Source organism: Microcaecilia unicolor, chromosome 11, assembly GCF_901765095.1.
Source record: "Microcaecilia unicolor chromosome 11, aMicUni1.1, whole genome shotgun sequence".
NCBI classification, from domain to species: domain Eukaryota; kingdom Metazoa; phylum Chordata; class Amphibia; order Gymnophiona; family Siphonopidae; genus Microcaecilia; species Microcaecilia unicolor.
In genome coordinates, this window is record NC_044041.1 from 167,893,134 (window position 1) to 167,919,857 (window position 26,724).

A 26,724-nucleotide genomic window follows, 5' to 3' on the forward strand; every position below is an offset into this window, starting at 1 on the left:
TCTGATAACTGGCAACTAAGATTTAATGCTAAGAAATGCAGGGACATGCACTTGGGGTACAAGAATACAAGGGAACGGTACAGTATAGGGGGTGAAGTGCTTCTGTGTAAGAAATAAGAGTGGGACTTGGGAGTGATTGTGTCTGATGACCTTAAGGTGATCAAACAGATAGAAAAGGTGACGGCCAAAGCCAGAAAATTGCTTGGATGCATAAGGATGACCAGCAGGAAAAATGTGATAATACCCTTGTATAAGTCTCTGGTGAGGCCCCATTTAGAGTGCTGCATGGAATTCAGGAGACCACACCTACGGAAAAAAATAAACAGGATGGAGTTGGTTCAGAGGGTGGCTACAATTAGTAAATGGTCTCTGTTGTAAAACATATAAGGACAGGCTTAGGAACTTCAACATGTATACGCTGGAAGAGAGGCGAAAGAGAGGGGATATGATAGAGACATTTAAATAATTCAGTGGTGTCAATATACAGGAGGCGAGCCTTTTTCAAACGACGGAAAACTATGGAATGAGAGGGCATACGATGAAGTTAAGAGAAAATAGACTTAGGATGACTCTAAGAAAATACTCTTTCACTGAAAGGTTGGTGGATATGTGGAATGGTCTCTCGGTGGAGGTTGTGGAGACGAGGACTGTGTCAGAATTTAAGAAAGCATGAGACAGGCATGTGGGATCCCTTAGGAAAGGAAGTGCTATTGGTTACTGAGGATAATCAGCTTGGATGGGCCCCTATCTGCCTTCATGTTTCTAAGAAGCTGATAAAACAATCAGTTGAACCGCTAGGTGTCCGAGGGGGGTCAAAGGGGCACACAGGGAAGACAAGACCATAGCAGGGAGATTAAATGAATTATTTGCTTTGGTCTTCACCAAAGAAGATGTGGGACAGATACCAATGCCAGAAATGGTATTCAATGCTGATGAGTCAGAGAAACTGAATCAAATCTCTGTAAACCTGGAAGATGTAATGGGGCAATTTGACAAAATGAAGAGTAACAAATTGCCTGGACCAGATGGTATACATCCCAGAGTACTGACAGAATTGAAAAATGAACTTGCAGAACTACTGTTACTAATATATAATTTATCTTTAAAATCAAGCATTGTACCAGAAGACTGGAGGGTGGCCAATGTAATGCTGATTTTTAAAAAAGGATCTAGAGGGGATCCGAGAAATTATAGACCAGTGAACCTACAATTTCTACATTTTGTACTATTCAATTAAATTTCATATGTATTTTAGCATGTAATGTAATGTAAGAAACTGTATTTCCATCATTTACAATGTATTGTAAGCCACACTGAGCCCGCAAATAGATGGGAAAATGTGGGATACAAATGCAACTAACTAAATAAATAAATAAATAATAGCCACCATCAAATATGCTTCGTCATCGGTAGAGAGGACAGCCATCTTGTCCCATTTGAGTTTCAAAAGTTCCTTGGATACTTTTTTGAACACGTTCCTCCTTGCATGCATATAGATTGTGGATTGAGGTAGCCACACGGGCCATGTATCATGTTTTTCATTATTATATCAAACAGGATTGGGTCTTTATCTTTATCAGGTATTTTAGCACTAATGCATCAATTTTATTTGGATGTATTTTCTCTTTTAGCCAAAGGAGGATATGAAAATATGGTAGTCTACATTTTTGCCATTCAATGGTGTATATCCAGCATCTACTAGTTCAAAATATATTTTACTTTGTAAGGAGATGCATTAACTTGATTACTTTTTGTCTGAAAACCCGTGCAATTGTGTCATGCCGGTGTGCTTATGTTTGCCCAGGCAGAGGCTAGTGCTGAATTTCAGTCCATTTGGGACGGCACATAAATGTAAGAAATAGGTCAGGTCATCCATAATTCCAAACATACACAACAGAATTTTGTGTATAGTCATATATATAATGGGGACTACCAGTAAACATCGAAGGTAAAATTATCATTCTTCCATGGGAATTTGCATTGATGTTTCCATCATGAGTTATGGAATCACATAAGTGAATGTATTCATCAACTCAAAGTTTCTTTTGGTTGAGTCGAATAAAAAGTAGTCATTCACTTTCGATTTTTGCATTCATGTCAACCACAAACTGATGAAACAACTGTTGCCACTTTAAAATATAGTTTTCTTGTCCCACTCTAATCATTAGATGATAAGCGTAGAATTCTAGAGCCGTTACCTTTTTTATGTTATCAGGCTGACCAGTCTGTGTATTTACTTTTGACATTCCAAAATGATACCTATCTTCTCCTTGCCAAAAAATTAAAGGACACTGCAAAGCATCATAAGCCCTGTGGGTTTCAGACATCCTTTGACGGTGACTGTCTTTTTTTTTTTTTTTATATCTTGTGGATCAAATTGATTACCTACCATCATAACTGCAACTTCATTTACCATGGGTGAATTATATTGACCTTTATGGTGGACACTTGGAGTTTTGTCAGCATGAATTACAACATTGCATTCATCATCATGCATCGCTTCTAAAGCTGTTTTAAACTTCAAACGTAGTTGTTCTTGTCATGTAATAATCATTGTAGATCATGTACAATGTTATAATCTATGCCACAACGACATTCAGCTTCAACGTTTCATTGTCCATAAAACAGATTTGTAGATAATGATCCTGCTCTGTGATAAATCTGGCTCTTGACCTTGAAAGTAGGCATAAAACCACCTTCTTTGATTTCATGTGCCCCAAATGAGGTAATTTGAAAACACAAGTTGTATTTACTAATGTTTTCCAGAAAATGCATTGCAGCCATTGGGTAAGGATGTTAGTGGTTCTGTAGGAACATTTAGTAAATGGAGCCTTACTATAGTTTCTCAGCAACACATACCAGGGGGTTCTGCCTCAAATTTTAGTGCACAACATGATTTGCAGACAATGCTCATTTGAGGAGACTCTTCACATTCATCCATTGAGTTATAAGAAAAAGCTGCCTCTTTTAAACTAGACTTCGTTAATAGTCTTCTAGTTGCTTCTTTTTTTATGATTATTTTCTAAACAATGAGCATTTCGCTGTCCGGTCTCTTGGGCTCTGATAGCAGCTTGTGTTTGTCTTTGGTACTGGAGTCGTATTTCATTTTCTTGATGGTTTTCAATACTCCTTATTTGAGCTTGCCTTTCCCTTTGGTGCACAAGTCGCCTCTGATTTTCAACTAGCGTTTCATTAACTCTTAGTTTAGCCTGCCTTTTTCACTGGCCTGTAAGCCGTATTTCATTTTCCATTGTAGTTTCAACTGCCCTTGATAGAAAACAAACTATTTAGTATCTGGATCCACAATGGCCCAAAAACTATGGTCTGCATTTAATATATTCTAATTTAAGTGAACCTTAAACATTGACAGTGCTGAGGGGTGTGTGAAAATGGCTGAGTGGGAGTGTCCAGCTGAGAGTGAGTATGAATGGGTATGTTAGAATGGGTGAGTGTGAGTGAGGGAGGGTGTACTACTGAGTTGTACTGTTGAGGGGAGGTGTGACAATGGCTGTATGAATGGGGGTGTGGTACTGAGGGGGTGAGAATGTGTGAGTGAGTGTGTACTGCTGAGGGGTGAGTATGAATGGGGGTGTACTGGTGAACAGGGTTTGAGTGGGGGGTTTTCTGCTGAGAGGTATGGGAGAATGGGTAAGTGTGAGTGGGGATGATTTGCTGAGGGATGTGTGAGAACGGGCGAGTGTGTTTTGCTGAGGAGTGTGATAATGGGTGACTATGAGTGGGGGTGTTTTGCTAAGGGGTGTGTGAGAACAAATGAATGTGAATGGGGGTGTGCTATTCAGTAGTGTGTGAATGGGGGTGTACTGCTAAGGGGTGAGTGTGCGTGGATGTGTGCTACTCTGGGGTGTTTGAGAACGGGTGTCAGTGGGGGTGTGGTACTGAGGGGTGAGTGTGAGTGGGGAAGTGCTATTCTGGGGTGTGTGATTTGGGTTGTTTTCCTGAGGGTTATGTGAAAATAGCTTAGTATGAGTGGGGTGTTTTGCTGAGTGCTGTATTAGAAAGGTAAGTGCGAGTGGGGGGGGGGGGGGAGGTGTCAGAATGGCTGAGTGTGACTGGGGTGTTTTGCTGAGGGGTGTGTGAGAAAGGGTGACAATGATATTAATACTCCCTTAAATCAGAAAATGTGGCTACTGGATCCCTACCTAACACTAACTTTTCTTTTCCAATCAATGTGTTTAGTTTGATTTTCTTGATTAGTTGTTTCCTTCAATCTAGAAAGGACCTGCTGCTTGGCTTTCACTGTCTTCCTGTCAAAACAAGGCCTTCTTTTCAAGGGCATACTGAAATTCAGTTTCCTGCCCTTTTTGAGGAGTGTTCCCCTGGCAAGGTAGTGAATTCATGCATACACACACACTTCCCAGGCTGACCCTAATACTTTCTCCCTACCTTGTTCCCACCAGTCTCTGAACCTCCCATGTACTGAAATTGTTAGGGAACAGGGTATTAGAGAATGAGAGAAGGACAACTGCACAGCTGCTGCCCTTGTTTCTCTCCACCAGTCTCTGAACACCCTGTCCAAAGCAGTTTGTTGCTTAGCAACAGCAAGAAAGAACTTTCCAATCTGCAACCTATTCATTTAATGGATAGAGGTATTGATCCCCCTCCCTTGAGTGCCACCGAGAACCGAATCGCTTCAAACTTACCCTGAATGAAAGCCCACCACTTCCTTATAAAGGCCCTCACTAATGATGTCACAACTACAGGACAGAGGCAGGAAACACACTGAACACCAAAGTGAGGCTTGAAACACACAGGAAGTGGAAACACTACAGGACAGAGGCAGGAAACACACTGAACACCAAAGTGAGGCTTGAAACACACAGGAAGTGGAAACACTACAGGACAGAGGCAGGAAACACACTGAACACCAAAGTGAGGCTTGAAACACACAGGAAGTGGAAACACTACAGGAAAGAAACAACAATGCAAGGTGAAAGAATAGACAGGCGCCAGCTCAGAAGCTGACCATCGGAAAATAAGGTGAGTCAAAGAGGGGTCATGACCACAGTCGTGACAGTACCTCCTCCTCAAGGATCCTGTGGTCCCCATGGAATATTCAGGTTTCCAAGGGTAACTGTGGTGAAACTACTGATGGGTTTCAAAACATGAACATGGATTACTGGACTGGAAGTAACAAGCAAATCTGGAATTTGAAGACAGGAGTGGCTCTTGTAAACAGGAGGGAAGCTTGAAAACACGACTGAAGTGATGTCTCTTCCACCGGTCTTCCATAGCCTCACCTCGAGACCCTGGGCCCCCCTGACATCAGGGATGTCCTGAACCCTATATCTAGGGTCCGGTTCTACGGGCATGGTACAAGACATAGGTGCTGAAGGAGGCTTCTTCGGACAGCCGCTAGGCAGGATCAGAGTCCTGGATGCAGTAAGAGGAGTCATACTCAGAAGGAACCCTCTCCTGAGGAAATCCACCACCTGCTTAACCTCCTGGCAAATCAACATAGTAGCAGGAACTAGGCTAGAGCCAACACCCAACCTGGAATCAGAAGCTGAACACGAACTTGAACTAGAATCAGGAGCTGGACCGGAATTGGGAACCGGACTGGTATTGGGAACCGAACTGGGACCCGGACTGGAATCAGGAGCTTGACTGTAACGGGAACTCAGACTGTAATCAGCATCTTGACAGGAACTCGAACTGGAATCAGGAGCTGGACCGGGACTGAGACCCGGACTGGCATCAGGAGCTGAACCAGGACTGGGACCCGGACTGGAATCAGAGTCTTGACTGGAACTGGAACTCTGAACAGGAGCTGTACCAGGACTGGAACCCGGACTGGAATCAGGAGCCGAACTGGGACCCAGACTGGAATCAGGAGCCAAACTGGGACTGGGACCTGGACTGGACTGGAATTGTAAGCTCTTTGAGCAGGGACTGTCTTTCTTCTATGTTTGTGCAGCGCTGCGTATGCCTTGTAGCGCTATAGAAATGCTAAATAGTAGTAGTAGAATCAGGAGCCGAACCGGGACTGGGATCCGGACTGGAATCAGGAGCTTAACTGTAACTGGAACTCAGACTGTAATCAGCATCTTGACAGGAACTCAAACTGGAATCAGTAGCTGGACCGGGACTGGGACCTGGACTGGAATCAGGAGCCGATACCAGGACTGGAACCCGGACTGGTATCAGGAACTGAACTGGGGCTCCAAAAAGACTGTAGGTGAGCCCTGGCCTTGAGACTTGTAAGACGCCTTCTTTCAGCGTCGGCTTCAGGAGTATCCTGCAGAACTGGATCCGAGACAAGTCTGCAGCGGTATTCGAAGAGTGTGATAGAAGAATCAATAGCAGAAACTGGGTTTACAAAGAACCCAAGCCCCCAGACGCTCTCTCTCAGCTGCAGCTTCAGGAGTATTCTTCAAGGCTGAATCAGAAAAAAGTTTATCACGGTAATTATGGAGCGTCATGAAAAGATCAAGAGCAGAAACTAAGTTGGGACCGGAATCCGAATTGGAACTAGGAGCTGAACCCAGGCTGGGACCCGGATTGCCAACAGAGAAAAAAGCCATGGGCTGGAAGCCCAGATGGAAGGATGATTTTGCAGAGCTCATGGCCTTTGCAATCTGTCACAGTCTCAGGCTCTAAACAAACAGTCACGGACTCTGGAACAACATGAGCCCTTAGCCTACTGTCGTCGAGCAGTAGCAGGAGGCAAAAAACCCCAACCAGGACTGGACTAACAAGCAAGAATGGAGCTGAAGCTGTAGGCAAGCAGTGCTGGAACAGACAGGACTGGAGCTGAAGCTGTAGGCAGGCAGGGCTGGAACAGACAAGACTAGAACAGCAGGACTGGAGCTGAAGCTGAAGCTGTAGACAGGCAATGCTGGAACAGACAGGACTGGAGCTGAAGCTGTAGACAGGCAATGCTGGAGACCTTTGGCATTGCAAAGGCCCTGAATGAAAGTCCACCACTTCCTTATAAAGGCCCTCACTAATGATGTCACAACTACAGGACAGAGGCAGGAAACACACTGAACACCAAAGTGAGGCTTGAAACACACAGGAAGTGGAAACACTACAGGAAAGAAACAACAATGCAAGATGAAAGAACAGACAGGAGCCAGCTCAGAAGCTGACCATCGGGAAATAAGGTGAGTCAAAAAGGGGTCACGACCACAGTCGTGACAAAACTACACAATAACCTTGGCAACAGCAGGCTAAGTCTGCATGCTAAGTTTGGTGGCTGTAGCTCTTCGGGCACTGAAGGAGTTCGGACACAAGCAAACAAACACACGTCTGCTTTACATATATAAATTGATATTTTATTGTACCTGTACTGATTTATGACAGACATTACATATTTCTTTTGTTGCTTGTGTTTACTGCAATGCTATTTCATGTAGTATACTTTTCATCCATGAACTATAAACTGCATGCATTGTCAGAGACTTATAAATATGAGTGTCTACGGTTACTGTAGCATGGACTTTACAACTCACTCAACGTAACGTGTTGTATGCCACACTTAACTTTCATTACAGCACTGTTTATTCCATCGTTCTATCACTGGTTGCAAGTTTAGGCATAATGCCCAGCATGTTAAGGACTGCATTCAATGAATTGTTTCCCATGGACTATATGCATAGCCATACACCACCTGCCGCCCATGCTGTGGACATTGAAGGACTAAAGTGGTGTATCAAACACTACCTTCAACACTGTGGTTCATAACTCAGTTGCCACAATGCTTTGCTACAAAGTGACATTTCCTTCATGACTTTTATGGACATTTATTTATGCATTTCTAAATCACTTAACTACATTTTCTGATGAACATCATTGCATGTAATTAAATGTGATTTGCTTTATCACATACTCATATGTTCAAGTACTATACATTTTCATACTTATATACCTATTATTATCTTAAGCTCTTGTTTGAAGCTTAATTTCAATGTTGTCTGTTACTCATTTATGTTTAGATGTATGTAGTCTAGCGTCCTTAACTATATTACATTAACAGGTGAAACACTATAATGACATTTATTTAAGTAAACGCACACTATTGTGTTTAACTAGTGTTTTAAGCTGTACAGCTCCTTTTAGAGCTGAATGTCTTGAAAAGGGGGAATGTAGGAGCAAAACAAGCACTATGAAGCACTATATACAGCACTGTATGCTCCTATATAACAAAAATATTTGGGATTATGGTACATGGCACTATCCAGCATTAATAATCTAACATGACTATAAAGATACAGATTCAGACTTATTTCATGTTTCGTTGCTAAATCCCATTGCCCAATGAGCTTCGGCCTTGCATTCAGTCAAAAGAATACTGCCAAGGGTGCCAATGTACTAGAATAAAAATGTTGTTATCGGCACCGAAGTCATGGACAGACCAGCCAAGGACTCTTGGAGTTTCCCTTGCAGCTGAAGAAACACTGTGGCTGGCAAAACTGCATATTGTTTATGAAACCCCAGCTCCTTATCAAGGTGACCCCTTCAGTGTGGTGCCAGTGAGACAATCTTGTGGCCCTTGAAGCCATAACATCAGGGATAAACAAAGTGATGTGTGCATCACCAACAAGGCCAGAATACACATCATTAGCCCAGCTGCAGCTTGTGATTTCTATATAAAAGGGGCTCTTAACTGAGGCAAAGTCTGCTCTGTTGACATTGCATCTGACTGACCATCTGCTGGATGTCTACCCCAGGTTGTATAGCTACCATGTATAGATGTTTTATAAGTGGGTCTAAGTTTAACCAACTAAAATGATAAGTTTGCCTAGGATAATGCATGTTTACTCTGAGCTGTTTCTATGATAAGACTTTCATTGTCTCCAGTCTTGCCTTTTCATATTATTTTGACTGCAATTGTAAATAAATAAGCACTTTATTTTTTATAATACTCTTGGTGTAGAGTTAGTTCTGTTTGTTATTAGGACGTTATAAGCTTGGATCGAGAGATAAGTAGGAACATTTGCTTCTGACACTACTTTGTCTAATGCCAGAACATGGAAGAGTCCCATTCTTCTGTAATTTATATTAAGTGTCACATCCCCAATAACACCCCAAAAAGGTTGTTATCTGTGTACGTCCCACAGGTGGATGGAAGCATATTATTTCTATAAATACAGAGACCTTAATTTTGCTAAATTCTTCAGTGGCTAGCTATCCAAAGAACAGCAACCCAAAGGATCTTTGTGCTCAAACTGTACAAGTACTTAGAGAACTCCAAGGCATTCAGCTCTGATTTGTCCTCCCATGGAGTTCTACTCCTAGGCATCAAACACAATAAAACATGGAAAAGAAAATAAGATGATACCTTTTTTATTGGACATAACTTAATACATTTCTTGATTAGCTTTCGAAGGTTGCCCTTCTTCGTCAGATCGGAAATAAGCAAATGTGGTAGCAGATAGTATATATAAGAGAAACATCAAAGCATTACTTTGACAGTCTGATAGAGTGGGAGGGTGGGGGTATGCATGGGGACATCAAAGCATTTCATTGATATTCTAACAGGATGGGTGTTGGTAGGTGAGAGGAGAGTAATAAACAGAGAAATAAACAGAAAAATACAGCTGTATGGTTTATAATGGGTTAGAAAACCCAGATCCTTATTAAGTCCTGTTTGTTGTAACGAAGGATGCTATATTGGAGAAACAGGCCAGATGCTTAAGACAAGATTCAATCTGCACAGACATCACATGAAAATAGCCGGTGCCAGTCAAGCCCCTACCCCTGTGGGCCAACACTTTACAAGACCAGAACACTGCACCAGTGATTTCACAGTAAGAATACTGAAGGGTAATTTTAAAACAATACAGGAACGTAAGACCTTTGAAATAAGAATGATTGAATATTTTGACACCCAACAAACAGGACTTAATAAGGCACTGGCTTTAGTTCCTTAATCCACACCTGTCTTTTGCCACTTGTGGGACATAAACTGTAAAAGTTTAGCTGACCCTGGCCTTAGTTCCTTAATCCACACCTGTCTTTCAACATCTATACCACTCTGTAGCTGAAGTGATTACACCTAAATTATATATGAACATTTATTCTCTACCCTGGTATTCTACAAAGCAAGGTAGGCACCTACTTTCCTTTATAGAATACTATCATAACCACGTATATACACTCATATGCCACACAGCTGGCAAGTATGCGCCTAAGTGCTGGTGATATGCACATAACTTACAGTACTCTATAAGATATGCACTTAAACCCCCTAATTCTATAAAAGTCGCCAAAAATTGCATACACAAATTTTGGCACGCACACAATTTAACTGAATGAGCTAATTAGCACCAATAATTTAACAAGTGATTTAACAAGCAATTATTGGCATAATTAGATTTAATTGGCATTTACATGTGTAAATTTAGGCATGGGATCCGCACCTAAAATTTACATGCGACCTGAAAAAGAGGGTGCAGAAATGGGAGGGAGAATGGGCAGAACAGGGGTGTCCCTAAAATTAATACATGTTGTTATAGAATATTGGGGATATGCACCTAATTTAGACGTGTACATCTGTACCGCGTTTCATTTGGTGCCTAAAGTTATGCACAATTCCTGAGTCTAAGCGCTATTCTATAAACTGTGTCTAATTTTAAGCGCAGCTCATAGAAGAGTGCTTTTTTCAGCGCCAATTTGTTTGGTGCCATAGAATCTAGCCCAAAATGTGTACTTCATCCAGAATACAACCATATGCGTGTCCACCCATAAAATACCTGGCATGTATCTGGCATGCACATGATGCATACATATGCTGCTATTCTATATATTTATACATATAAATGGCACGTAAATGTTAGCACTACTTAATAGAATTACCCCCATATGACCACACTGTACTGTGGACAATAAAATGTTTATGCTATTGTCTCAAAGTTCACAGAATACTATATTCAAACAAACGAGTGGTCAGCTGAAAGGGGCTTATTCTGGGGATTTTTTAATGTCAAAATTGAGGAGGCATTGGGGATTACTAGCTGATTTTCTTTTCTTTTTCTTTTTTTTACAAGGCATATTACCTGGTTAACACCAGTCAAATTCTAGCCAGCTAATTTTACCCAGATATTCAGTCACAATGCTACCTGAATAGTTAGCGAGAAATAACCAAATATACTTGACTTTTTACCTGCTCAGAAGGTTTTGAATATATACTCTTCAAGATGGGGGCAATAAGGCGGCTCTCTTTTGCAGCGGCATCCATTCCCATGCCTGCCGCACTCTGGCATTGCTCCCTGCCCTTCCTTCGCCAAATTTACCTTCTCTTCTTGCTTTCCAAAAGTCAGGGCGGCAGCGGTTCCCATACGCTGTCCTGCCACCAACCTCTTCTCTCTTACGGCCTGCTTCTCTGATGTACTTCCTATTTCCTCAGAGGCGGGGCGGGCCACAGTAGAGAAGGGGCTAGGGCTGGGGCCGGTGGCAGGGCAGCGTATGGGAATCGCTGCTGCCCCGACTTTTGGAAAGCCAGAAAAAAAGGTAAATTTGGAGAAGGAAGGAAGGGGCGGAGCGGAGCAGAGTCACAGAATATCCCCTCACCTCAGGCAGTATACTGTACTCTTTATCCTTGTCAGTCCAACTTTAGACCACAATGCAGCACCCAGACCATTATTTCAGCAGTCATTAATGAAGTGCACTCTTCTTTAGACAAGGGCCTGATCACATTAGCAATATCTCTTATCTTTCTACAGCCTTTGATCTCATTGACCATCCTCTTCTTATTGCTTATCTTCAGACATTAGAGCTCTCTAATACAGTACTAACGTGGTTTCACTCTTTCTTAACCAACCGTTCTTTTACAGTTAAGACTGCACTTGAACAATTCAAGCAAAACAACTTCACTGCGGCATTCCCCAAGGTTTCACTTAATCTTATTTAATCTCTTTCTAAGTCTGCTGGCAACACTTATTCAGGAGTCTGGAATCTCCTTCCATTTTTATGCAGATGATATATTGCTTCTTTACCCCACTGATCCAGACAATCCCGGTATTTCACCCTTGCAAACCTGTTTGAACTTTGTCTCATTTTGGTTGCACAGTCATCATGTTGTCTTTAATCATTACCTACTGGCTATCTGGACATCTTGTCCCCTGCAGTCTGATTTATCCTTATTTAATACCACCATTTCTCCTGTACAGAATTTCTGTTAACTAGGGGTCAAATCTGACTCTTGTTTACATTTGAATCTCAAGTTTTCTCTATTTTCAAATCAGGTTTTTTTTGTATTGCACCAACTTCAGTCAATCAGACCTTTTTTTGACCATCGTGCATTTCATTCTCTCATTCTCTCACTCTTTACCACCAGACCTGACAATTGTAATATCATCTATTTAGAAGCCACTAAATCAACCCTTAAAAAACTACAGATGCTGCAAAATACAACCATTCACCTTCTGTGTCATCTCTATCAATCTGATCATGTTTTCCAAGTCCTAAAGCAATATCACTGACTCCCCGTTGAACACCGCATAAAGTTTAAACTTCTTATTTTAGTTTATAAAGCACTCTGTCTAGGTGCCCCACCTTATCTTTCTTCACTTACTATTCCCTATTCCCCAGCTCGTGTTCTCAGATCTATAAACGCTCATAGGATGGTTCTGTGGGGTCCCTGTCTTGTTCAGTTAGAATGCACCAGAAATTGTGCATTCCATTTTATGGCTCCTTATTTATGGAACTCGTTGCCTCTACAGATTCCAGGCGAGTTGTTCCTTAAGCCTTCAAAATAGCTGTGAAAACCTGGCTCTTTCAACAGGTTTTTAACTCCTGAATTTTTTTTTTTTTTTTGGGGGGAGGAGCTGGTGTCTGGGAGCACTACCTGAAAATCTTAGCTATTCTCTTTGGGGTGGAGTGGGGGTGGGGAGGGTGGTTTGGGGATGAGGGGGCGTGTAGCTGTCAGCAGCTGACTGAGTTTTTCTTTACTTTTTTGTAGCTACAGTTTGATCTGTTTTTGCAGCCATTATCTGTATATTCTGACATGGTTCTAAAAACCAATAAGATATATTCAAACGTAAGAAAATGCTGAGCACTGTGAGCTGACTACAGACTGGTTAAGATTTTGGACACACAAAACCATGTATATTGTTGCAATCCCTACCTTATCCAGTCTCCTATGAATACCTCTGCTTGATGCAGACTGTTCCAGAATGTGCACAATTCTACCCACAGGGAGCATTAGCAAACTTCAAACTGCCCTTCCCATTATTAATGTGTTTTACCTGTGAAAATGGGTTTTTAGAAAATCTGTCCACCCTCTATGCAGGTGAAAAGACATGTAACCCTTCACACTTTCTTTCATAAGGCAAAGGTAATTTCTGGGGACAGAGTTAGGTGAAGGGAGACAATGCTATGTATAATTTTGGTTGGAAAAAGTACCTGCAGACAGAGCAGATGTAAATAAATCTCTGTGGGTATTTTTCCCAGGGAAATAATCAAAGCAAACCCACCTTGTGTAATTTTGCTTTGGTTACTGCTGCAAACCCCATGGGTAAAAATTACCCACAGACAGGGGCAGCATAATATCTTTTTGGTTGCAGGGGCCAAACAAACCAATTTATGTCTCACCCCAAGCTCTCTAGTTGCTGATCCTGTGGTGCCATGGCTCTGGGGCCACAGGCAGTGGAATGGGGTGGACCACTGGGGTCCAAGCCCTACCAACATTTTGCCCAACATTGCATCAGTAATTAGAAAGCTTGGAGGCAGGGCTGGAGATTGGTATGTTTGGCTCCTCCAGCCATAAAAGGTGTTCTGCTGCCCCTCCAGTGGCCCGCCCCATTCCACTGCTTAAGCCCACACTTTTCACTGATGCGGGCACGATGATTACTACCCCCTGAAGGCTCAGAACTAGCTCAAGAATTTTGTGTTCCTGTTGATTCTGAATTATTTTAGTATATTCCCTCAATCATATCCCTCCTACCTCTTCCTCAGGGCATTAATCCTGTCCTGGACTCTGTCAGCGTAAATGTTTCCTGATTTGATGAGGTCCTCCCCAGCATCTACAGCCAACTTGATCTTTTGTGTATTTAGCTCCATGGTGGTCAAGAAATCTTTGTGCTTTTTTATGGCTTTTTCCACTGCTTGCACTGAGTCAGGTAATTCCATGTGAGCCAAGGTGGATTCCTGGGTAGAGTGAAAGAGAGAGAGAGAGAGAGAGAGAGAGAGAGAGCACAAAAAAACACTTCTGAATCTACAAGTACAGAAAATTATGGGGCACAATGAAAACCAGCACAGCAGTTTAGGAGAAATGGTTACAATATGGGAGTCATTTTATAACTGTGGATGCATAAATAACACATGCTCAGTTTTCCCTATGTGGATACTGGTGAATTTTCAAAATGAAAATATGTGTGTACTTCTGCTTTGAAAATTACCTCAGGAATTTATGTATGCATATTTACACTTGCTCTTTGGCAAATACAAATTTCCTATTATGTGCATATTTTATAAAGCATCGAAATATGCCTCAGGGTCGAGGTGCTGAGATTCACTATAAAGTTATTCCTGACCATTAGCTTTCATACAGTCTTGCAAAACGGCATTTTTATTTATTTATTGCATTTGTATCCCACATTTTTCCACCTATTTGCGGGTTCAGTGTAGCTTACAATACATTGTGAATGGTGGAAATACATTTTGTTACAACTTGGTTATGGATTACATTGTGAGGAGTTATGCGAAAACAAAGTCAAAGTATCGTTAAGGCAAAGGAACAATGGAAAGAAATAACGGGAAACTGATAGGGCAGCTAAACAATAGTAGGAGGACATTCGGTATAACATTTTTCTGTGGTTAGAGGTATAAATGTGGTGAAATTACAGGGGATGGGAAATTCAGAAGGGAGTGTATTGTTGCATTACTAACAGTGTGTGTGGACTTCATGTGTTTTCATCCTTGCAGTAAATCTTATTAAAGAGATGAGTTTTCAATGATTTGCGGAAGTTGGTTAGTTCATAGATCATTGGCGTTCTCACTGCAGTTTAAGAACAAGTCAGTTGATCACAAGTGAGCACAAGTATGAACCAAGGTCATACCTGAAAAACTATGAAACAGATATGTTTTCAACATGGCCTTAAACCTGGCCAGGGTATCCTCTGTACGCAATGACAGAGGGAGAGCATTCCAAAGTGTAGGACCTGCTACACTAAACATTGACTTCCGATATGTACTTAAAGGCACATCGCAAAGCGCAGGTATTCTCCACAAATGTTGCTGGTTAGAACGTAAAACCTTTGTTGGAATATAGGGTAAAAGATAGGAATATTCACGGTCAGCGCTTAGCAGATAACCGGCTACATCACACAATATAGTCGGCTATCCGTTACTATTCAGCACATTGCCAGGTAAGTTTGGCGGCCAAATTGGGCAGCTGAAATAGCAGACCTATCTTTGGCCAGTTTCAACTTAACCAGCCAAAAATAAACTGGATATTCAATGTCATTCACTGGAAATGGCCCAGCATTGAATATCCAGGCTCAGCACCGACCAACAGCCGCTTTCTGAATACCGGCCCCAAGGAGAGTAGATGGCATAGGTAGGCAGACTAGATTAAAAAGTGGAGGCAGATAAGACATTATGGCCTATGTTTCTATTGAATACAGGTATTTAATGTTTGTAAACTGCTTTGAAGGGCCTCTCAAGGGTAGTATATTAAATATAAATACATTTGGAACTTGGAATGGCAAGTTTAAGGCACCTTTCTTTCCTGGGTAAATCTCCTTTGAAAACTGCCCTCTATGAGGGTCATTTTATAAAGCATTTATGCATAAAATCTATGTTTTATGCACAGAAATCACCAACTGCCTGGGGTATAGGTACGTAAACTTATGTGCTTATATCTTGTAAAGGCACAAGTTTGCCCAATCTGCTCAGATGAACTCCTGGAGGAGGGGTTTGGGCATAATTTATAAAATACATGTGGAGGTCACGTGACGCAGTGACAGGGCTCAGATGTGTCCCAGTCTTCTCCGGGGAAACTGTGCACTTTCCCTATGATTTTATACACAAATAGAACTCTTTAAATCTTGAATTTACTATAGTGAGAGAGCAAACGTGCATGGATAAATATATCCATGCCTCGAACGTTAAGATGCCGGGGTAAAGGACAGAGATCAGCAAAAGAAAAACCAAAGACAGCAGACAACAAGATGGAGGAGGTTTCACTTCCGGCACCGGTATTTTCTGACCAACAACTTACTCAAGCAGTTGGAAAGACGATCGAGCCAAAATTAGAATGCTTGGCTGAACAACTGGTCGGATTGGAGGCACTATTAAACGATACCACCCGGCAAGCGGGTGAACTAGAGCACTGGGTATCCAGACGAAGACGCTGCCACAGGTACAAGCACTGCACTTCCCACACTGGAACGCAAACTACAGGAACATACTGAGAAACTAGAAGACCTTAAAAATCGGTCCCGCCGTAATAACTTATGGATCATAGGAATCCCTGAGAATGTACTGGAGTGGACGCTCTCCACAGAGCTGGAACCCTGGATTAAAGAAGAATTCTCTATGTCTGACAGTACGGTACTGCTCTGGGCCGCTAGCATGATGGCAGCGGGAAACTGCGTGCTGTACTAATCAAGGTGCATAGCGACATCCATAAGACTGAGACCTTGAGAGGTTTTCGGCAAAAGCGAGACAGTCTACAATTCCGGGGTGAGCCCATATAAATTTATCAGGATTACTCGAGCGCTTTACAGGCACGCTGTCAGAGATTTCCCTCACTTTGTTCCTTGCTGTATGAGAGGCGCTACAAATTCATGCTGCTCTACCCAGCCACTCTGAAGATCCATGTTCAGGGCAAGTGTCATATCTATGATACTTCTGAAACGGCACAAGACTGTGTAAATCAACTTGCCGCCCAGCCGACAGAGAACACCTGATAGCTTTAGGTTGCAAATTCTGCTTAACCTTAACCTACAGACTTTATGATAAGTAGCTCACTACAACTTTTGGTTTTTGTGTATTGTTCGATTGTTTCCTCTTTAGAATGGTTAGCATCAACTTTAGTGTTAGAATGATAGTCAGTTTGAATAGAAGGGGCACTGGATCCTGCTGCAAATGGCATGCCTCTCAGTGCTAGGCCACATGTATTTGCGCGCAGATTAATTTGGTTTCACAGGGACAGTGGGGTCAGAAAAGAATTGGAAGGTGGGGGGGGGGGATGGAGGGGTGGATTGGAGGGAGAGTACTAGGTATGTGGAGGTGGCGTGGGCTTTGGCATCTAATTGGAAGTGGGGTGAACTGAAGAAACGTTGGGAGTACTTTGTGGTGTGGTGTTGGAGTTGGCTGGTTGCTGTATGTGCAGGTGGGGAGGAGGACTGGACCGTGTATGTTGTGAGAGAACGGTGACTCTGGGATGAGGGCTGGGCGCCCCAGGGTGATGTGTTGTTTGTTGTATCAACATTTTATGTCACTTTCTCTTCAAACTCTCCTTAAAATAACTCCCTGTAAATATACACGCCTTCTCTCTTGGAATGTAGGGGGATTACTTCCCCCATCAAATGTGCAAAAATCCTCCAAGCACTACAGAGCCAGCGTGCCGACATAGTCTGCCTTCAGTAGACTCACCTCTCGCAGGCACAGCATGCAAAACTACGCACTTGTTGGGTGGGTAGTGTTTACTGTTCCCCCTCAACTGGCCGACATGCAGGAGTGGCAATCTTGCTTCGCAAAACACTAGCTTGTCACTCCAAACTGCTATTTCCTGATTCAGAGGTTTGGTACTTAGCAGTACAATCCAATGCAAAGGGGAAGGAATTTATTCCAATGCAAAGGGGGAGGAATTTATTGTCCTTTCAGTGTATGGTCCAGTGGAACAGGAAAAATCCTTTTTCCCTCGTCTTCTAGAGAAGTGTCACTCCCTCACGAATATCCCTTTAGTAATTGCAGGAGATATGAATCTTGTCTATGATGCATTCACGGACCACTCGGCTACCAGGTCAGGGCACTCAAGCACTTTAGACAGTGCGTTGGCTAGCTTTTGCACAGTCTTAGATCTTATTGATGCATGGTGAGTGCTCCACCCGGATGAGCGGGACTACACCCACACCTCAAGGGCTCATAAAATACTATCGCACTTAGGCTATGTCCTAGTAGATTTGCGCTTCTTCTCTCACATCTCCTCAGCAACCATAGATCCTGAGGAAATTTCAGATAATGCACCAGTGTGGGTAGACATTGATGAGGAGCCTTATTTTAGAGCATCGTCGGGTTTGCGGTTCCCATCCTACCTTTTCCAGACAGAGGACTTTTAAGTCTTATCTAATTAATAAATAGGAGGCTTACGCCTCTCACAATAAGCAGCGTATCAATGATCCCATGCTCTTTTGGCCAGCTGCCAAGGCAGTTCTGCGAGAGAATGTAATAGCTTATGTTAGTGCTCGTAACAAACGCTTCACGAAAGGCATTGTTGATTTGGAACATAAACTTTGTACACTTAGGCACCAATATGCCAGCTCTCATACTTTATTTGAGACCATGACAGCAACATGGGCAGCCCTAAATGGAATGTTACATGAGCACACTACCAAAATGCTTTTATATAAGAAACATGCCTATTTTTTAAAAGGCAATACATCGGGAAAACTTCTAGCTAAATTGACAAAGACCTGGAACAAGTCTCGCTATACCCCTAGTATAAAGAAAGTGGATGGGGGCACCACCACTAATTTGCAAGAAATTGCACAAACGTTTCTCGGCCACTTTAAATCCTTATATGCAGCTGGGCCGCCATCTTCTGTGGGAACCTCCAGCGCACTGGATTTACTTAAGGCTTCAGGCATGCCCACTTTGACCCCAGAGCTTGTATCACAGTTGAATGAACCGTTGGCAGCGAAGGAGATACAAGGGGCAATCCGAGCATTAAAATTATGCTGGGCTCCAGGCCCAGATGTGTTCACAGGAGAATTTTATAAATTACTGCAAGCACAACTTGTTGGGCCATTGTTAGATTATTTGAATACGGTGGTAACATCTAAACATTTCCCCCCTCTCCCCCCTTGAAGGAATGCCGCACTCATTAGCTTGATCCCAAAACCGGGGTGACATTGTACTACCCCAGAGGACTACAGTCCCATATCATCGATAAATGTAGATGTGAAGATCCTCTCGCGCATACTAGCAGACTGCCTGGCTACGAGGCTTTCTACGCTAATCGCGGATGATCAAGTAGGCTTCGTGCAGGGCCACCACTCAGTGCATAATGTGAGAAGGCTGTTGACAGCCATGTCCCATAGTTCCATATTTAAGGTCCTGATGATGGTGGCCAGTTTAGATGCAGAGCAGGCATTTGACCAGTTTCAGTGGTCCTTCTTGTTCGACACTTTGCACTATATCAGAACCTGGAGGTTTAAACACATGGTATAGGCTCTCTCTATGCTGACCCAAAGGCCTCCATTTTAGTAAACAGAGTTGGCACCCTGTTTTTCTCCTCGGGTCATGGAACTCGCCAATGTTATCCACTCTCGCTTGAACCTCTGTTGTGTATGTTGAGAGGAGCGCAAGCAGTGTCTGGTGTCAGATTGGAGACTGCCTCTGTAAAATTGTTGGCTTATGCAGATGATCTGCTGTTGACCTTAACAGATCCTCATTGGTCGTTGCCGGCTCTGCTGTAGATAATACAGCAATATGGGCAAGCTCAATCTCCAGAAGTCATAGACGCTGCCTATATCCTTTGATAAGGATGACTACTGGAAGAGTAGCTTCCCTCTGAGTTGGTCGAATGGACCCCTTATATATCTAGAAGTACGTATCCCATCCAGGAGTATGTATCCCACCTGACTTATCCCACTTATATGCCTGTAACGTTAACCCTCTTCTGCAGGGCATGATTCGCTTGTCACAGCTCTGGGCTGCCTACCCTTTGACCCTCATAGGTCGAATACATCTATTCAATATGATGCTCATCTAGCTTTTTCAGATATTGCCTCTGTTTTTAAAAGTCAGAGATGAGTGAACACTCCATAGAGCTTTAACAGTGCTATCTTTGGAGGAGTAGGTAGGCCAGATTCTTGATCTCTGTCCTGCAGAAGCCGAGGTCACATGGAGGTCTGGGCTTACTGAACATTAGGTACCTGACAATCGCCTGCTCTAATGACTGGTACAGAGAGAATAACTATTTCTCAGCCACTTCCTTGGAATCCTTAGGACCTGACCACTTCAGCTTGCAATTACATACAATCCCACAGCGCACCCTAAAGACTCTGAGGCAAAATCCCCTTCGTTCTGCTTGAGCCACTTGTAGGTGGCTCTGCAAAAGACATCACTTTTCAGCAGCAGTCACACCATACATTTCCATCCACCAGAACCCAGATTTCACCCCAGGCAAAGACTCCCCATTGTTCATGCGTTGGCGTTCTCACGGCCTGTGTTACCTATTATCAACTGCAAATAGATGATGGACAGCTGCAATCATTACAAACTGCATTTACCATACCAAAGACTGATTTTTTTTTTTGCATATTTACAGTAGAAACATTATGTGAGAAGTTTAGGATGGGAGAACCTTTGTGAAGATGTCCAAGATACACTGAACAAAGCACTCACACTGGGCTCCCAAAACCTTGTACCACTGAAGTTCCACCATAGGTTCTTAAAGGACACAACAGAGAACACTGACTACACCTTATTGGCGACCTGGTGTTCCAAGGACCTAGCGATTGGGGTTACGGCAGCGCAAGTGCAAGACTGTCTCCTGCACACTCAATCATGGCTAAGAACACCCAATTGTGGAAATTACAATATAAATTTATCTTGTGCTTATACGTGGCACCAGCTCAAGCTTATAAGGCTGCACTTTGCCCCACCAATCTAAGTACCAAATGCTGAACTCCTCTGGCAACTGTAAGCCACATGTTTTGGAACTGTCCGAAAGTAGTCCTCTTTTGGTCGCAAGTGTTTCAGCACATATCTACCCAATAGATACGCCAATTATCTGTTCAGCCGACCCTCTGAAAAGTGAATGATACATACCTGTAGCAGGTGTTCTCCGAGGACAGCAGGCTGATTGTTCTCACGACTGGGTGACGTCCGCGGCAGCCCCCACCAACCGGAAAAAGCTTCGCGGGACGGTTGGCACGCAGGGCATGCCCACCGCGCATGCGCGGCCGTCTTCCCGCCCGTGCGCGACCACTCCCGCCAGTTGAATGACTAGCAAAAAAGATGAAACACACAACTCCAAAGGGGAGGAGGGAGGGTAGGTGAGAACAATCAGCCTGCTGTCCTCGGAGAACACCTGCTACAGGTATGTATCATTCACTTTCTCCGAGGACAAGCAGGCTGCTTGTTCTCACGACTGGGGTATCCCTAGCTCTCAGGCTCACTCAAAACAAGAACCCAGGTCAATTGAACCTCGCAACGGCGAGGGTACAACAGAAAATTGACCTACGAAGAACAACTAACTGAGAGTGCAGCCTGACCAGAATAAATTCGGGTCCTGGAGGGTGGAGTTGGATTTACACCCCAAACAGATTCTGCAGCACCGACTGCCCGAACCGACTGTCGCGTCGGTTATCCTGCTGGAGGCAGTAATGTGAGGTGAATGTGTGGACAGATGACCACGTCGCAGCCTTGCAAATCTCTTCAATAGTGGCTGACTTCAAGTGGGCCACCGACGCTGCCATGGCTCTAACACTATGAGCCGTGACATGACCCTCAAGAGCCAGCCCAGCCTGGGCGTAAGTGAAGGAAATGCAATCTGCTAGCCAATTGGAGATGGTGCGTTTCCCGACAGCGACCCCTAGCCTGTTAGGGTCGAAAGAAATAAACAATTGGGCGGACTGTCTGTGGGGCTGTGTCCGCTCCAAGTAGAAGGCCAATGCTCTCTTGCAGTCCAAAGTGTGCAACTGACGTTCAGCAGGGCGGGTATGCGGCCTGGGGAAGAATGTTGGCAAGACAATTGACTGGTTAAGATGGAACTCCGACACCACCTTCGGCAGGAACTTTGGGTGGGTGCGGAGCACTACTCTGTTATGATGAAATTTGGTATATGGAGCGTGAGCTACTAGGGCTTGAAGCTCACTGACCCTACGAGCTGAAGTAACTGCCACCAAGAACATGACCTTCCAGGTCAAGTACTTCAGATGGCAGGTATTCAGTGGCTCAAAAGGAGGTTTCATCAGCTGGGTGAGGACGACGTTGAGATCCCATGACACTGTGGGAGGCTTGATAGGGGGCTTTGACAAGAGCAAGCCTCTCATGAATCGAACTACTAAGGGCTCTCCAGAGATGGCTTTACCTTCCACACGATAATGGTAAGCACTAATCGCACTAAGGTGATTCCTTACTGAGTTGGTCTTGAGACCAGACTCTGATAAGTGCAGAAGGTATTCAAGCAGGTTCTGTGCAGGACAAGAACGAGGTTCTAGGGCCTTGCTCTCACACCAAACGACAAACCTCCTCCACTTGAAAAAGTAACTCTTTTTAGTGGAATCCTTCCTAGAGGCAAGCAAGACACGGGAGACACCCTCAGACAGACCCAACGCAGCGAAGTCTACGCCCTCAACATCCAGGCCGTGATAGCCAGGGATTGAAGGTTGGGGTGCAGCAACGCTCCGTCGTTCTGCGAGATGAGAGTCGGAAAACACTCCAATCTCCACGGTTCTTCGGAGGACAACTCCAGAAGAAGAGGAAACCAGATCTGACGAGGCCAAAAGGGCGCGATCAGAATCATGGTGCCGCGGTCTTGCTTGAGCTTCAGTAAGGTCTTCCCCACCAAAGGTATGGGAGGATAAGCATACAGGAGGCCGGTCCCCCAATGAAGGAGAAAGGCATCTGACGCTAGCCTGCCGTGTGTCTGAAGTCTGGAACAGAACAGAGGCAGCTTGTGGTTGGTCCGAGAGGCGAAAAGGTCCACCGAGGGGGTGCCCCACTCTCGGAAGATCTTGCGTACCACTCTGGAATGGAGCGACCACTCGTGCGGTTGCATGACTCTGCTCAGTCTGTCGGCCAGACTGTTGTTTACGCCTGCCAGGTACGTGGCTTGGAGAAGCATGCCGAACCGGCACGCCCAACGCCACATCCCGACGGCTTCCTGACACAGGGGGCGAGATCCGGTGCCCCCCTGCATGTTGACGTAATACATTGCAACCTGATTGTCTGTCCGAATTTGGATAATTTGGTAGGACAGCCGATCTCTGAAAGCCTTCAGTGCGTTCCAGATCGCTCGGAGCTCCAGGAGGTTGATCTGCAGATCCTTTTCCTGGAGGGACCACAGACCCTGGGTGTGAAGCCCATCGACATGAGCTCCCCACCCCAGGCGAGATGCATCCGTCGTCAGCACTTTCGTGGGCTGCGGAATTTGGAATGGATGTCCCAGGGTCAAATTGGTCCGAATGGTCCACCAGAGCAGTGAAGTGCGGCAACTGGTGGAGAGGCGGATGACATCTTCTAGATTCCCGGTGGCTTGGAACCACTGGGAAGCTAGGGTCCATTGAGCAGATCTCATGTGAAGACGAGCCATGGGAGTCACATGAACTGTGGAGGCCATATGACCCAGAAGTCTCAACATCTGCCGAGCTGTGACCTGCTGAGACGCTCTGGTCTGCGAGGCCAGGGCCAGGAGATTGGTGGCCCTCGCTTCGGGAAGGTAGGCCTGAGCCGTCTGGGCATTCAGCAGAGCTCCTATGAATTCCAGAGACTGTGTTGGCTGGAGATGGGACTTTGGGTAATTTATCACAAACCCCAGCAGCTCCAGAAGTCGAGTAGTGCACTGCATAGACCGGAGGGCTCCCGCCTCCGAGGTGTTCTTGACCAGCCAATCGTCGAGATATGGGAACACGTGCACTCCCAGCTTGCGTAGGTAGGCCGCTACCACCATGAGGCACTTTGTAAACACTCGTGGGGCAGAGGCGAGCCCAAAGGGCAGCACACAATACTGAAAGTGCCGTGCGCCCAGGCGGAATCTGAGATACTGTCTGTGAGCTGGCAGTATCAGGATGTGAGTGTATGCGTCCTTTAAATCCAGGGAACATAGCCAATCGTTTTTCTGAATCATTGGCAGAAGGGTGCCCAAGGAAAGCATCCTGAACTTTTCTTTGACCAGGAATTTGTTCAGGCCTCTCAGGTCTAGGATGGGACGCATCCCCCCTGTTTTCTTTTCCACAAGGAAGTACCTGGAATAGAATCCCTGCCCTTCCTGCCCGGGTGGTACGGGCTCGACCGCATTGGCGCTGAGAAGGGCGGAGAGTTCCTCTGCAAGTACCTTCTTGTGATGGGAGCTGAAAGATTGAGCTCCCGGAGGACAATTTGGTGGCAGGGAGGCCAAATTCAGGGCGTATCCGCCCCGCACTATTTGGAGAACCCACTGGTCGGAGGTTATGAGAGGCCACCTTTGGTGAAAAAATTTTAACCTCCCCCCGACCGGCAGATCGTCCGGTACGGACACTTTGAGGGCGGCTATGTTCCCGTGGATCCAGTCAAAAGCCCGTCCCCGGCTTTTGCTGTGGAGGCGCAGGGGGCTGCTTAGGCGCACGCTGTTGACGAGAACGAGCGCGCTGGGTCTGTCCCTGTGCCTGACGAGGCCTTCGGGCCGGCTGGTTGTACCTACGCTTTGCAAAAAAATAGGGTGCAGCCTGCCGGGCCCGGGAAAAACGTCCACCTGCTGAGGTGGATGCTGAAGGCGCCCGGTGGGAGAGCTTGTCGAGGGCGGTTTCCCGCTGATGCAGTTGGTCCACCAGCTGCTCGACCTTCTCACCAAAAATATTATCCCCCCGGCAAGGGACGTCGGCCAGTCTCTGCTGGGTGCGGTTGTCCAGGTCAGAGGCACGCAGCCATGAGAGCCTGCGCATCACTATACCTTGGGCCGCAGCACGAGAAGCCATGTCACAGGTGTCATAGATACCCCTGGACAGGAACTTTCTGCACGCCTTCAGCTGCCTGACCACCTCCTGATAAGGCCTGGACTGCTCCGGCGGGAGCTTATCGACCAGGTCCGCCAGTTGCTGCACATTGGTCCGCATGTGGATGCTCATATAGAGCAGGTATGACTGGATGCGGGTCACGAGCATGGAGGATTGGTAGGCCTTCCTCCCAAACGAGTCCAGAGTGCGAGACTCCCGCCCCGGGGGCGCCGAGGCGGTATCCCTCGAACTCCGTGCCCTCTTGAGAGCAGAATCCACGACCGCCGAGTCATGGGGCAGTTGGGGCCGCATTAACTCTGGGTCAGAGTGGATCCTGTACTGGGACTCTGCTTTCTTGGGAATGGTGGGGTTAGTTAACGGTCGCACCCAGTTCCGAAGCAGTGTCTCCTTGAGGACATTGTGCAGCGGTACCGTGGAGGACTCTCTAGGTGGTGATGGATAGTCGAGGACCTCGAGCATCTCGGCCCTCGGCTCTTCCACAGAGACCACGGGGAAGGGAATGCTGATAGACATATCCCGCACAAAGGAGGCAAAGGAGAGACTCTCAGGAGGTGAGAGCTTCCTCTCCGGTGAAGGCGTGGGGTCCGAGGGAAGGCCCGTAGACTCCTCTGAGGAGAAATATCTAGGGTCCTCCTCTTCCCCCCACGAGGCCTCATCCTCGGTATCGGACATAAGCTCATGTAGCTGAGTCCTGAACCGGGCCCGGCTCGACGTCGAGGCACCGAGGTCTCGGTGTCGTCGAGCGGTGGACTCCCGCGCCGGCGGGGACGAAGCTCCCTCCATCGACGTCGACGGGGACTCCACCTGCGTAGCAGTCGAGACCGGCGCCGCAAGCGGCGGCGGTGTCGACGGCCCCGGCGCCGGGCTAGAGCTCGCCGGCGCCACAGACATCGGCGCCGAGGGCGCAAGCACCCCCGGCGCCGGCACAGCCTGGCGCATCAGCCCTTCCAGGATCCCCGGAAGGATGGCTCTGAGGCACTCGTCCAGGCCCGCTGCCGGGAAAGGCGGTGGGGCCGGTAGGGGTGTCGGCGCCAGAAGCTGATGGGGGCCAGGAGACGGCACCGAGGTGCCGGAACCCTGACGCATCGGTACCTCCACAACCGACGGGGACCTCTCCTCTCGACGTGGACGCTTCGGCGTCGCCTCCTCTCCGATGTCCAGATGCACCGAGGGCGACCGGTGACGACGCTTCTTATCCTTCTTTCGATGCACGTCACCGGCGCCGGGAGGTATGGAGGAGGAGGAGGACGATCCCCCTCGGTCTCGAGGAGCCGGGTCAGACAGGGTTCGGTCCCGTGGACCACGGGCTGAGGGAGTGACCGGGGCCGACTGCCCACGCGGCCTCTCACCTCTACCCTCACCGGAGGACCGGCGGGCCGACGGGACCTGTTCTCCTGGGGTCGATGCCATCGGTGCCGATGTCTCGGGCATCGATACCGGTACCGAAGGACCGGGCGTCGATACCGATGCCGTCGAGGTCGACATCGAGGGGCCGGCGCAAGTTCCAAAAAGACGGTCCCGTAGAACTTGCCTCGCAACCTGAGTCCATTTCCGGAGACCGAGACACAGGGGACACGACTTGAGATTGTGCTCCGGCCCGAGGCACTGGAGGCACCAAGCGTGGGTGTCGGTCTGCGAGATCGGCCGGCCGCACCGACCACACTTTTTAAATCCACTCGGGACCTTCGAGGACATCGACGGAAAAATCGCGTCGGCGAAGTCAAAGTCGTCGATGGTGGCGGAAATCACACCTCGAAAAAGGGGAAAAACGACCGTGCGGCCACTAGGCCGCAACGCGGCGTCCCCACTAGAAGCAAGGGAAAAAGGGGAGCGCGTGCTCCACACGCTCAGGTTTTTTTTTTTTTTTTAAAGA

General features: G+C 46.0%; 1 protein-coding gene across 1 annotated transcript in view; it reads right to left on the bottom strand.

The window, feature by feature from the left end:
• The window catches only part of SPTBN4 (spectrin beta, non-erythrocytic 4), a 373,692-nt gene that overhangs the window by 164,461 nt on the left and 182,507 nt on the right, over window positions 1-26,724 (bottom strand). The window contains 1 exon segment of the mRNA XM_030219988.1: window positions 13,907-14,109. Coding sequence (XP_030075848.1) covers window positions 13,907-14,109 — 203 coding nt within the window.